The sequence below is a fragment of the Nyctereutes procyonoides genome, unplaced genomic scaffold (genome assembly GCF_905146905.1).
Source record: "Nyctereutes procyonoides isolate TBG_1078 unplaced genomic scaffold, NYPRO_anot_genome, whole genome shotgun sequence".
In the NCBI taxonomy this organism is placed as follows: domain Eukaryota; kingdom Metazoa; phylum Chordata; class Mammalia; order Carnivora; family Canidae; genus Nyctereutes; species Nyctereutes procyonoides.
Genome location: NW_026575159.1, coordinates 24,675,879 through 24,689,844, shown reverse-complemented (window position 1 = coordinate 24,689,844; position 13,966 = coordinate 24,675,879). Strand labels below are relative to the sequence as shown.

Here is a 13,966-nt window from a genome sequence, read left to right as displayed (position 1 = left end):
GGCTCAGGTCATGATCCCAGGGTCCTGGGACTGAGTCTCGCATCGGCCTCTCTGCTTATCAGGAAGTCTACTTCTCCCTTTCCCTCTGCCCCTCCCCCACTCATGTTCTCTCTCTCTCTCTCTCTCTCTCTCTCTCTCTCTCTCTCCCTCCCTCTCTCTCTCTCTCTCTCTCTCAAATAAATAAACTCTTTATTTTAAAAAAGAAATTTTTGATAACTGGGAAGCACTAAACTTGGAGCCAGAGTCTGGGCCCTCTGGGCCCCGACAGGGACGTCTGGGGGCATTTCACCAAACCTCTCCACACCTTATCTTGTCTGCAAAATGACTAAAATGTATCCCCTCAATCCCACCCCTCAGTATAGCCTCCTTACAAGGACAGCTAAATGCAAAAAAGAGGTGTATCATCTAGTGAAATCACTTTAGAATGAGCAAATGGTGGGCACTCTCTGTTTCTTTCTCTCCTGTCCCTCCTGTCCCTTCATCCAGCCTCGCCAACCCCAGTTTGAGTCAGCCACCCCATGCACCCGGCACAGCTCCCAGCACTGCACATGTGACCCTCGGGCCCATGCCCATGCGGTTCTGGGAGGCGAGCACTCATTCCTGTGCTTGCCCATGAGGAGACGGGGCTTGGAGGGTATGAATAGTGTGCACAAGGCCACGAGGAGGTGACTCAACCAGAAATCATAGTCACTCTGCCCCACGCTCTGTGCTCCTTCCCATGAGGTCACTTCACAGGCACAAAAACAGGTCATCAGGGTCACCAATCGTGTCTCAACCGGACCCGTTATGGGTGAGGGAGGGATCCCGGGAAGAGGAGGGACGTGATGTGGGGCGGGATCTGTCCTCCTCCTCCCACTGGCCCCATGGCCTGTATGGATTTGCTGCTCAGGCTGTCTCCTGAGGCTGGAGCCTCCTACAGGTGAAGGCTGTGCCTCACCCGACTCTTTTATCCCATGTCACTCAGACTCATCCCAAATACTTTGCCCTGCCCCAGCTCTGAGTAGGCACTTGGTCAATGCTCAGGAGATTCGGAGTAGGACAAACACAGCAGCAGCATCCAAGTGTGGGTTTTATCTGCAGCCCCAGTGTGCTCCATGCACCTGCAATAGCACTACCTCCAAGCCGGGCTCATGCGTCCTTTGGCCATGAGACCAGCCCCCTGTGGCTGAGAGCCCTGGAGAAATGCCTCCCTGGTCTGCAGTGGCCTGGGAGCGCCCACCCCAGAGCAAGGGCAGCGAACTTGATCTCACAGGAAGCCCTGCTTCCTTCCCCCATCCTTCCTGGGGCTTTGACACTTGTCATGTTTCTTCTGGGGCTTGGTGTCTTATCTGATGAGGGTCAGGCCCATCTATGCCACATAGAGCACTCACTTGGAAAGCAAATCTCTACGATTGTTTCTTTCTGGGGAGCAAAGTGCCCTGTGAACGGGAGGTGGAGCCCAACCGTCTGGTGTAATCAGCGTCCCCGCTCCCCCCCTCCGCCCCACATCTCACCTTTCCAGAGATAAACCCGCTGGAAGCTGGTAACAGGTCCCGAAGTTCCTTCCAGGGCTACCGGAACTGCAAGGAGAGATAATTATTTTTACGAGCTTGAATGGGCTTGTTCTCAAAGGGACCCGCGTTGGCCACACTGACCCACCTCTCCCACACAGGCCGCTCCTGGCCTGAGAACCCCATTTCCTATCAAGGTGCACCCCCACACAGAGAGCATCATGGAGCTGTCCTCCAGATCCCCAGTACAAAACCAGAGCTGGTCAGACCCCAGGTGTCTTGTGCAGGGCAACAAAGAGATTTTCTTATGACACAGAACCAGTGAAGGTAATGGGGATCAGCTGAAAGAGAACCAAGCCTGTAGAGACTCCAGTACTATGTCAATTGTCCATGTCATGGATGCCCTCTGAGAATCTCACCACATAGGCAAGCAGGGGTCATATTTGGGAGGGTGGGGATACTGTGAACTGTCTTCTGTGGCCCTAGACATTTGATATTCACTCTATGATGGGCAGCTGCCATTATTTGATTCATTATTAGTATTATTCAGCGTTCCTTTCTGCCGAGCTACATCCCCCTGGAATCATCCAGATAACACTGGCTTTGCACATCATTCCTTGATGGTCAAATTTGCCTCTCTTAGGGCATCTGGGTGGCTCAGTGATTGAGTGTCTGCCTTCGGCTCAGAGCGTGATCCCAGGGTCCTGGGATCGAGTCCCGCATTGGGCACCCCACAGGGAGCCTGCTTCTCCCTCTGCCTATGTCTCTGCCTCTCTCTGTGTTTCTTTCATGAATAAATAAATAAAATCTTAAAATAAATTTATAGTAAACAGTTTTGTATAAAGTCTTTGAAACTTTACCCAATGTGAAGATTCAAGTATCCATTGCTACAAGCAGGATACGGACTGTTTCATCCCTCCACAGAAACTCTGTGGGAGCCTGCTTCTCCCTCTGCCTATGTCTCTGCTTCTCTCTCTGTATCTCTCATTAATAAATAAAATCGTAAAAAAAAAAAAAGGCTGCCTCTCTTGCCTCTGCTCAGCCTTAAGATCTTGCCTATCCCCCTGCACTATGAAAGGCTGAGGAAAGAGCTCAGAAGACACAGGTTCTGGAGGCAAACATTCCGCATGTGGCAGGAAATGCCTGGTGCCCAACCTGAGACCTCAAGAAGTGATCACATGTTGCTCATTATCATCAAGAACCATATATTATTATAGTCAATTGTTATTAAGAGTCATTGCCACTTGCCCAACACTATGATGAGCACCTTCCAGATATTGCTTCACTTAAACCTCACAGATAGGTATTCTTGTCCCTAAATACCAGGTGAAGATCAAAATCCAGAGAAGTCAATGCCAGAATTCAAATCCCACCTGCTTGGCTCCATACCCCATGTTCTCAATCACAATTCTGTCCATCCAAAATGGCAAACATCTACAGACGTGCTTCTGTTAAGAGAGGTGTTTAAAGAGGTTTAAAGAGTGAACGATTTGGAAAACTCAGCTATTAAAGTCATGAGCCCCTGCCCCTCCCAAGAATGGCCATGCTCTATGCTAGGGGTGGGGGTGGGAGCCAACAATATTGAGTTGTGCTTCCATTTGGTTTTGCTTCTAAAATAGGACTACACAATAATTCTAGAACGTCTCACGCTGCCCAATATTGTGATTACACATTTCCCTAAAAGACCTACTCATAATTCTCTCATCACCCACTTCAGAGGGTGGATGTCACTTATAAAAATGAGGGGAAATTAAAACCTATGATATCTGGGAGATCTAGACTTGGATCTCTGACAATTTGAAACTCAGTCTACACACTCGCGAGGAGCCCATCGTATACTCCTCCAACACCAACACCGAGCAGGGCCATCTGCCCAATCTGCTCTGCTCTGCCATCTTTCTGACCACATTTTCTTATGGCAAAGGGCAGGCGAGGGGACTTTGGGCCTTGTCTCAAAAGTAATTAGAGAATTTGTTTCTTAAATCTTTTTACACCCAAATCTATGCGGTATACTGACTATGCCACACTATGCGGGATAGATGAATGGATAGATAGATAGATAGATAGATATAGATACTTTTGGTAACATAGGTGTAAGTAAAATAAATAAACCAAAATTTTCAAAATAGTTTAAGCTTTGCATTAGGATTCTTATTTATCCTGTAAAAGGAGGAGAAATGACGTCTTATCTCTACGGTGCTTTATTGCTCTCAAATATAAGACTAAAATGAAGGACCACTTTACAAAGTAGTTTACCATGAGAGACTACTAAGCATTTTGATCATGGGCCTTCAATGAGCCTTCATCCACATCCCCATCGCTGTCCCTTCCCTAGAGCAACAATCCCTCAAGGATTTCTCCACCACTCAGTAGTCCTCATTCCTGACTTGGGTGAGTGGGTGAGCCTCTCACATGTTGTCTAGAACAGCTTGAGGTGGTGTGTCCTGATTTTCATGGAGTAGCAAGGAAACTTAGAGATGCTCTCCATCACCCAGAGAAGAACAGGGGCTCCACACAGGTGCACACAGGTCTAAGGCTGTGTTTGGGGCCAGAATGCACTAAACTGTGGTGGGGATGGAATTTCCTTGCCCACTTTTTGTCCACCTTGAGGCAACAGAACCCTGTGGCTTCTAGCCTGAAAAGGTGAGTCTTCACCTCGTCCTTGGTGTTTGCTCACTTTGACACCATTCAATCCAGTGGGATTCAGTTCAATTCTGCACTTGAAAAGTTGTGCATCTGGTAGATTCAGAAAGTCACCAACCGACATCTACAGACTGATGTACAAATGTTTGTAAATCGCCACAGAGAAAGTTGTAAGGCCTTGGGGGGCAACTGCCAGGTTTCCACAGGCATGCACAGAGGACATGGGAGTGGAAGGAATGGCACTGCCCTCTCTCTTGTCTTCCCCATTTCCCACCACATTTCCACATCCACACTCAGCTCCTCCTACTTCCCGAGTTGGTCAAGGGCACTCACTCCTCTCAGAGCCTCCTCCTTGGCATCAACTTCCACATCCAACCAGCCTGTTTCCCAAACTGGTCTCAAACATACCCCGTCCGTGGGACCCTCCCTCTTGGCTTATCACAGTCTTTCATTGGTTCCCTAGACTCCTTCCCACCCCCAGCCACAAAGCACCAGGGTATCCTTCCCGAAAGGCAATTCTACCCCCAGTCTTGTGATAGCTACCACACATTTCAGAATTCACTTCTCTGGGACCTCAATCTTGGCAGCATGAGCGACCATGTGTCATCTCCAAGGGGCTTGTCTTTGCAGGCTTCCAGGCTTCCAGGCTTCTGCATCACTGCCCAGATTTCCCCTCTCTGCCTCGAACTCTCACCCTCTTCCAGCTGGTTAGCCTCTACTCATTCTTTAAAAATCAGAGTCAGCATCATCTCCTACTAGAAGGATGCCACGAACCCTCTGGCTGGGTTACATGCTCCTCCTCTGGATCTGTAGAGCACTCAACAAACACCTGGATCTTTAATCTCACACTTGACTGTCACTGTCCATTGACTGTACTAGAGCTTTCCAAGGTTTGGAACGGGCCTTGTTCCTCTCTATATCACCCACACATGGCATCATCCCTGCTGCAGAACTGCTGTTCGTACATTAATAAACTCAAGGAGGGATGAATGAGGAAAACAATGTAATCGATGATACTCAGAGCCCACCGAGCAAACACAGAGCATTATCTTCCCAAGTAAAGGAAGGCTGGCCTTTCCTAACGCAGACTTCCAGCCCTTCACTCCATTCCCCAAAACTTTTCAGGCTCAATTTTGTTGATTGAGATGGGGCGCATAGAACTGGAGCAAACGTGATTCCTTCTTTTCCCTGTGAAGCAATATTTTAGGGGAAAACAGTTGACAGATATTTGTTCCATTCCTTCCGTGACAGTTGAGTTAGAATATCCCTGTGACACAAACAGGCCTCCACACTCTGACTCATCACCTCTCTCTCCATAATCAAGGCAACAGGGGCATATACACATTTAGAAGTTTTGGGGTTTGGCATGGAGCCTTGATTCCGAGGGTTGGTGGGTGTTGTGTGGTCTTGATTTACTTCAGAACACTTCCGTAGAGGGGTCATGTGCTGTGTCTGGGGCGGTTAGTTTGCGTCTACTGCCTGGCAGTGGACAGCATCCCAAACTAGAAAGCCCGGGTTTCAGAGTCCAACTCATATTCCTTTCCCTTCCTAAATAAACTGCATTCCTAAATCCTTGTCTCAGGCTCTGCTTAGTGCAAAGTACATGACAACCATTGTAAATAACTATAACAGGGTCATCCTATTTGTAGCTGCCCAATGGATGGTCTGCTCCAAATGCATCTGGTGACAGTGGGCATCCCAGAGACAAGGGAAATTTCTCCACCTAGCCCTCAGCACCCTGAGACAATGGCCCTCACTGATACAAAACAGACTCCTACACAGGCAACGGATGCCAGCTATCAGCCTGAGCCTCACCACTGCCCAAAGCATGAAGCCTTTGGGATCCATAATAAACCCAGCAGTGTTCTTCCAAGGCCTGTTTTTCCTGTCAAATGTTAAGTCCCTATAGGCATTAAGGGACATTTAATCTGCCTATTTTGCATTCATTTGCACTTCAAGACATTGTCAGAAAGAAGGCATAAGCAGTTCCAGAGCCTTCTAAGCCTTTTCCCTTAGAAATGGGAAGATGGATCCAGCCAGCACCAAATAGTTGAAACACCCAGAGATGCCCATTGGCAATTTGGGAGATGCAGACTTTGGGTGGATTCCTCTCTTGGGAGAAGTGTCTAAACAGAAATCCGATGATGGGAAAAAGAAACCTCACAACCACAAAAAGCACTGGGCCTTCCTATTGGATAAAAGGGCCTCCAGGTAATTTGTAGGGTTGGTTGTTTGTGATTGTATTTGTTTGTTGTAAACTGATACTTGGTTGGCTTAAAAAATGAGGAGAAATGTACTGAAAGGGCGTTCTGAATTCTGTGAACCTTGGTCAGTCCACTCAGGCAGACAAATGAAGCACTACCTTTGAGTTCCTGGGGCACAGAGACCACTCTGCCCACCTGGACCCCAGTGTGGGCCCAGCACCCGCACCCAGCAGGCTCTCAGGACGAGTGATGGACACACGAGCCCAACAAATCCCTCCTCTACAGCTGTTCCTGCTCACCTCCACAGCCCACACCTAACCTTCCCACTTTCCTTGGGGATTTCTGTCCCCTTCTCCCCACAGCCCTTTAAAATCCTTGAAATTCTTGAAGTAGAATATGTGGTCTCTGACATGAACTACCCCATGTCTGGAGTAGAGCAAGGGAGGGGTGTCCACTACTGGAGTCCTTAACTTGCTAGGACAACACAAGCAGGTGGCACCATGGGGTGGTGTGGGAGACAGCTTCCACAGACAGCTCTGGCCTCTGATGCCTAAGGTCTAGGATCCCAGCTATGGCCTTCATGCAAAGGCAGCTGCTCTAAGTAGGACATGCCACAGCTCGGAACTGTGCTCTCGTGGGTAATCAGCTGCCTCGCTCAAGTACCAAAGGACCAGGGTGCTGAGCGGGGTGAAAGTGCTTTGTACAATGCAACATGGGTACTGATGTGCTTCCTGTTTGAATTTAGTGTACTCTCTTGGGCTGCAATATCCTGCAAATGGCAAGCGAGTCACTTACACTTTATACATAAATCCTAATTCTCCATTAGCCAGGCCACCTGTTAGACCAGACTCTCAGAGGACCGGTGAGCTGGTCAATGAAAGCAGATGCCCAGACTGGAAGTCCTACAAGGTGCCTATGTGGGATGTGCCATCAAGGAAGCAGGGACTTGAAGTTCAGAAACGGTGCCTTAAACTACAGCCCGTAGAGCATGTTAGTGCTTCATTCTCTAATACACAAAAAAGTGGAAACTACATCTGAAACTAATGATGTACTATATGTTGGGTAATCAAATTTAAATTAAAAAAAAAAGTGAGCCCCCATTTTATAGATGGAGACCCTGAGGCTCAGAGAGGTTAAGTGCTTTGATCAAGGCCACAGAGCTAGCAGAGAAAAGCAGAATCCGTCTCCAGGATTTTCAATGCAGGCCATTGCTCCATAATCTCTACTATCTACTGAGAGTGCCCACCTTGTTCCAGGCACCACTCCCAGTGCTTCACCACACATTCCTCCTTCAATCCTTCTAACCTCCCAAGGAGCCAAAGTCATCATTATCTGCATTTCATAACCAGGAAGGCCAAGGCCCAGAAAGGTCATATAAGGAGTAAGCATTTAAAATGGAATTTGAATCCCAGGGTCTGATTCCAGAATCTGCATTTTCATGAGTATCTAACCAATGGCTAAATGGGAAGACAGAGGCTGGGACAGAGTTCATTGTTATTGTCCCCAGATCCTTCCTTTGTGCTTCAATCAGCTCTGTGGCCTCCCCTGCACCTATCTGAACCCATGGAATCCTCACTCTCTCCCTCTATCAGTATCTGTTTTTAGAAAAGGGAATCTATCAGCTACTCACATTTTAGTAAGAATTTAAACCATGTTTCTTTCCCAAGGACTCATTATACTCGAGGAGTGACCTATAACTGTGGCAGGGAGCATTTGTGCTCTATTGTTCTCAATTGGAGAGGGTGTCCTGGTCAATCTTCATCTAAGGCAACTCCCAGTTTGGAGCATCATGGATATACCTCAGAGTGCCTAAAATCCCCATCAAGGGGTACCCTTCTTGTGGAGCCTGGTGGCTCAGTCAGTTAAGCATCTGCCTTTGGCTCAGGTCATGATCCCAGTGACCTGAGATCAAGCCCCACATTAGGCTTCCTGCTTGGTAGGGAGTCTTGTCCCCCCTGCCCCTACCCTCTTATCATGCACGTACACATGCTCTATCTCACATAAATAAATAAAATATTTTAAAAAACAAGGCAAAAGGTACCCTTCTTAAAGCTTGGCCCAATACCCTAAAATATACACATACCCACAGGGCATTGAAAGAAACCAAAAACTTCAAAAGTCATTTGGTAATCACTCCTTCTCAGGGAGGCCAGACAAGGACACATTCTTTATTTCTTGGGCACCTACCAAGCACATGCTCCATGTTAAGCAATTTACTCTGGATTTATTGCCCATGAATATATCACACATCTTTCTGCAAACGCTTGTTTGCTCACCCTGGGCTACCTCTCAGAATAATGGATACCATATGTTTACTATCCATCATATAAATAAGCAATTTGATTTTATTTACCCCCCAAAAAACTAAGCCTCATGGAACCCCACCTAATTAGGCAATATATATATTTTTTTGGTCCAGGCTTTGGTAAATATTCATTCCACAGATATTATGTATATTCTCTATGCCAGGTTTCATGCTGGATGGTGTGAAGCTAGAAATTCTAAATATACGGTCTAGTTCTTAAAAATAACAAAAGACAATGACAAATTTTTAAAAACAATAATAATATTACCTAACAGTAATTCTATGTGTCAGACCCCCTACGAAGTTCGTCTCAGACCTATTATCTGTAAGTGCCAATATCAAGAAGCAGGTAAGAACGTCAGCTTTGGAATCATACTACCTGGTTTCCAGTCCCTGGCTTTCTACTTAGAAGCTCTGAGCCTTTGAGAAGACTTTATTTATCCATGTGTCTTCAGCTGTAAAATGGGGAGAATTGATAACAGTGCCTCCCTCCAAGGAAGCATTTTGGCAGGGGGTGGGGGGGAGGTGGTATGTGAGTTAGCAGCGGCGGGGCCTCAGGGTAGTGGGTGGCTCATAGCCAGTGTGGTGGGGAACACATCTATGATACTTTCCACTATCTCCTCCCACCTCACCACAGCCCTGGGAGACAGGTCCTCCCACTAAGCCATTTTGTAGACAAGCAATTAGGCCTGAAGATATTTCCTGACCTGCTCCAGGTCACACAAATGGTGTCCAAAATGGGGATTCAACACCACAGGCAAACTACCAGCTGGCAGGTAAGAGCAGCAGGCAGGCAAAGGCACGGTCTCAGGGCAGTGCCCTCCATACCGCCCAACAGAGGAATTTTCAGGAATTCGTGTGAAGTTTTTCACTGGAGGAAGCATTGAACTCTGCAGGGTAGTCAGGGAGGGCCTTGGAGGAGGTGACATTGAGCTCTCTGCCATTACAAACCTGAGAGTTGCCTTACACTGAGAAGCAGGCCCTGTAAACTTCTCCTAGTGGCTTCCAGCTCTTGAAGGACCAACGTCTCCGAGAGATGGAAGCCTCCAAGGGCTCTTTGAACTTCCCTTAGTCCTCTTCTGTGTCCTGTCAGGCTGCCACCTGCAATGCTTTCACCCCTCCCAAAGCAGAGGGTGGGTTGGAACCACATGCTGGCAGAAAAACAGAGAGGAGGTGAGATGGAGCCGGGCTTCGGCCAGACTCACAGAGGAACCGGGAGTCAGGGAATCTCCTGGGCCCTGTTCTCACCATAAACATTGACGTTTCAGGTTGGAAGGTGGAAGGAAACTTCCAGGTCACCTAGCTGATGCTTCTCAAACTTCCTAAACTCAGCAGACACAGCACTACCCAGACAGCTGGCTAGGACAGATTCCTGGGGCCACCTCTGGGTCTGGAGTGGAACCCGAGAATCCATATTTCTAATGAGCTTCTGGTGATGCTGAGCCTGCCGGTCCTGACCACACTGAGTTGTGCTGGTGTGGTCGGTCCCCAGTTCAGGACACTTCCCCCATGGAGCCCTGATGCAAGGGCAGGGCTGGAGGAGGCAGAGAGGAGATGTGACGGGCCACCGTGGGGCCTCAGGCACCGACGCCCATCCCTATAAAACGAGGGGGTGGGCAGATGATCTCGGGGTGACTTCTAGATCTAATGCACATAAGTTTGTGGGAAATGTTGGAAGAGCTTCTGAAAGGAGGATGAGGAGGATGGAGCAAGCTGAATAGTTATTTGCATCAACGGACCCTACGTGGTGGGGCTCACAGCCTCTTGCACCCCTATAATTAGGATGGGCAGTGCAGCTGGTATCATCAGCAACAGCCTACCTGCCCGGCTGTGAGCTCCCTCCAGCCTTGGGAGAGCTGCTGAGAAGCTCTGGTTGGGTTTTATGTAGCACCTTTGATACCATTTTTTTTTAGAAGTATAACCTTCTCAGGGTACAAAGGGGGCTCACAGGAGAAGACCCCACTGGTGAGGAAAATTCTTTTTTTTTTTTTTGCATTTAAATTCAATTAGCCAACATACAGTACATCATTAATTTCTGATAATTTTCAAGAACCCTTCGGTTGCGTAGAACACCCAGGGCTCACCATTTTGAAAGGCGGCAGGCAGAGACTTACCCCCGAACTCCTGGCCTCCCAGACGCAACGTCGCCTGGCGGCTCCCCCAGTCGAATGTCACACCAGGACAGGTGGCATTAGCCTGGGCTTCAGTGGGGTCCCTCCAGTCTTTGACATGGCAAAGTAGGACGTCGGGGGAGCTCAGCAACCCACAGATGATGGGCCCTGCAGAGTCACGAGAGGGAGGAGAGGGTGATGTGATGAAGAACAAGTAGGACCCTTCTAGGGACCCACGTGGGTGCCCCGAGGGGCTTGGAGGGTGGGAACAGGTAATAACCCCTCGGGAGCACACAGGGACGGAGCCTGGAACTCAGGAGCCTGGTTTTCAGTTGGGTTCCTCTTGCCTGATAGCCCTGCATGTGTCATAGTGGCCAATTTGCAAAGGGGAGGCCACCCCCTTGCCTGCCCTGTTGAACCTCCTGCATTAAAGCTCTTCTTGATGGGTCACCAGCCATGACATCTTCAACAGCACCTGGGGTCTTAGTGTCAGAATCCTCTGGCCTCACTCTCTATCCACTACCCCACAGAGGGATCTTTTTGAGGCTTCTAGCAAATAAACAGCAGCCTCTCTCTCTCTCTCTCCCCCCCCCTTTCTCATGCACACATGTACATGCACACCAACTTTGAAGGGGCTCAGAAAGGAGTACTCAGATTCCAAGTAAGGCTCTGTGAAAAACCACAAGCTCCACAGCAATGGCCCAAGCTTCCCTATTAAGAAGTGAGCTCCTTGTCTCTGGATGCATTCAAGCGGAGGCTATGGGACCACCTGCCCCCCCCCCCCAGGCCTGGGATGTGCAGAGAGAAATCTATAACTAGGGGAGGCACTAGACTATTTGTCTTGAATACATATCCTAAGTTTGGATACATGTCCCAACTGTTAAAAAGCTGCCCTGAAGTTACAACCTTGCTTGGTGTCAGGAAGACCCATCCCGAGCTTATGGCACCGGGCAGTGGTTTCAGGGAGGGAAGGCAGGTAACTCGGATGCTTCAGGGTCTGTAACATGCCAGTAACTATGGTAAGTGCTTGAAGTATGTTAATCCCTTTGCAGATATTATTATTTCTGTTTTACTAGTGGAGAAACAGATTCTCAGATAAGTTAATTACCCAAATTTACTGAGATCTAGAAATTAGGTCATTTATATAAGGTCGATAAATAATCCCATTACGTAGTATTGTAGATTCCCCAGAATCTGAACACCACTAAGTAGTATCTTTACTCAGATTTTCCATTTCGATAAATAATCTCATTCGGTAGTATAGTTGTTCAGATTCTCCAGAAAAAAAAAAATAGGAAATCTGCCACCCATACCCCTTCCCTTCTTTATCTTAATTTGTGCCCACGCCCAGAGAGAGTTTCTTTTTAAAAAAAAAAAAAACTTTATTTATTTATGAGAGACACAGATGGAGAGAGAGGCAGAGACACAAGCAGAGGGAGAAGCAGGCTCCATGCAGGGAGCCTGACGTGGGACTCGATCCCGGGACCCTAGGATCACGCCCTGGGTTGAAAGCAGCATAAACCACTGCGCCAAAAGGGCTCCCCCATAGAGAGAGTTTCAAACCCATCTCTCACCAAAATTTCCCCAAAGTAGAGGACTCAGATGTCTGGCTTATAAATCTGACATTTTGTCCTTCTCCCTCCCACTGGCCACTTTTAATCTCCAGGTGATAAAAAAATATATATATTAGCAACAGCAGCAGGAGCAGCAGCAGCAGTAGCAGCATCTCTGTGTAAAAAGTGACTCTACAGATCCTCCGATTGCTGGTTCTCAAACCAGCAGCTTGGACTGATTCGATCAACAACACGGGGAGGGCTTTAAAAATGCTCGCTCCTCGGCACCGACCACGGAGCTTCTGACTCATTGGCCCTAGGGGTAGAGGGTGGTGACATGCGGGAGTTGGCCTTTATCAACAGCACCACAGTCCTGGTGCACACAGCTGGATTCCAGATTCCCCGACCTGGTGAGGCCACTTCGTTTCATAATAAGGAAGCAGAAAAGGAGAAAGGCTTTCCTAGCTGAGATGGGAGGAGGGGCCAGCAGGCAGCGAGGGCCTGGTGGTGGTGGTGGGGTTACCCCCTGCCCCCTACCCGGCTGAGCCTCAGCACCAGAGTAGCAGGGGCACCCGCTGAGAGCCCAGGGGAAGCCTGCCAGCCTCGGTCACACTCCCAGGTGCCAAGGGGCCGCCCGAGTCCCTCTGAAGCTCACGAAAACGTAGGTCCGGGAGCCTCCAGAAGTGTCCTTAATAATCAGTAGAGACAAAGCCACTTAGGAGTTGAAGGTTGGTGAAGGCAGAGCAGGGAGGGGAAGGGAGGGGGGAATCTGCCAGAAAGTTAAATGACTTTCCAGACCCTGGCAAAAGGACCCAGCAGGAGTCTGTTCCTGGTCGTGGGGCAGATCTGGCCAAAGCTGGTTCCAAGCCCCGGCTCTGCCCACCAGACAAGCCTGGGAAAAACATCTGCCTGGTGTTTTAGGTGTGTCTCCAAGAGACCTTCAGTTTGTGAGGTGGTCGGTCAGCGCAACACAATTCACGGATCGCAGGTTACACTTGGAGGGAAACGCCAGCGAGCTGCTAGCCAGGCCCGTCATGGAAAGAAAAGGGATTTCATGGGCTCCCCGTGTTCCATGGAACAAAATAATTCTTCCATATATGATTTTAAGGAAAATGAAATCAACCTTCCAGCTTGAAAAACCATATGGTTTGGTGAGTAACAGAGCACTTGGGGGGATTGTGGTCGCCTCACAAAAGGCATCCTGGATCCAAACCACCGTGTTTCACACACGTATGTGTGTTTACATGGATGTGCATGGGTACGTGTGTGTATATCTCTATATATACGTATTTTTTTCGCCTATCGAAACACTAACATCGATGCACAGCATATAATCACAGAGCGTGAAATCTAAAAGGAATTTTAGGATTCAGCTCAGTCCTGGAGGGCACGTGATATGAGGAGCACGGGGTGTTACATGCAACTGATAAATTATTGAGCTCTACATCTGAAACTAATGATGTACTCTAAGCTGGCTAAATGAATTTAAATAAATAAATAAATAAATAAATAAATAAATAAATAAATAAATAAATAAAGCAAGAGATGCTGGGGTGGTTCAGCAGTTGAGCGCCTGCCTTCGGCTCTGGTTGTGATCCTGGAGTCCCAGGATCAAGTCCCACATGGGGCTCCTTTCAGGGAGCCTGCTTCTCCCTCTGCC

General features: G+C 48.3%; 1 protein-coding gene across 1 annotated transcript in view; it reads right to left on the bottom strand.

Moving 5' to 3' along the window:
* The window catches only part of TG (thyroglobulin), a 247,711-nt gene that overhangs the window by 163,961 nt on the left and 69,784 nt on the right, over nucleotides 1-13,966 (bottom strand). Inside the window, exons 27-29 of the mRNA XM_055313866.1 lie at nucleotides 10,757-10,921; nucleotides 9,856-9,870; nucleotides 1,494-1,550 (exon numbers count right to left, since the gene is read on the bottom strand). Of these exons, the coding sequence (XP_055169841.1) occupies nucleotides 1,494-1,550; nucleotides 9,856-9,870; nucleotides 10,757-10,921 (237 nt within the window). The remainder of the gene's footprint in view (nucleotides 1-1,493; nucleotides 1,551-9,855; nucleotides 9,871-10,756; nucleotides 10,922-13,966) is intronic.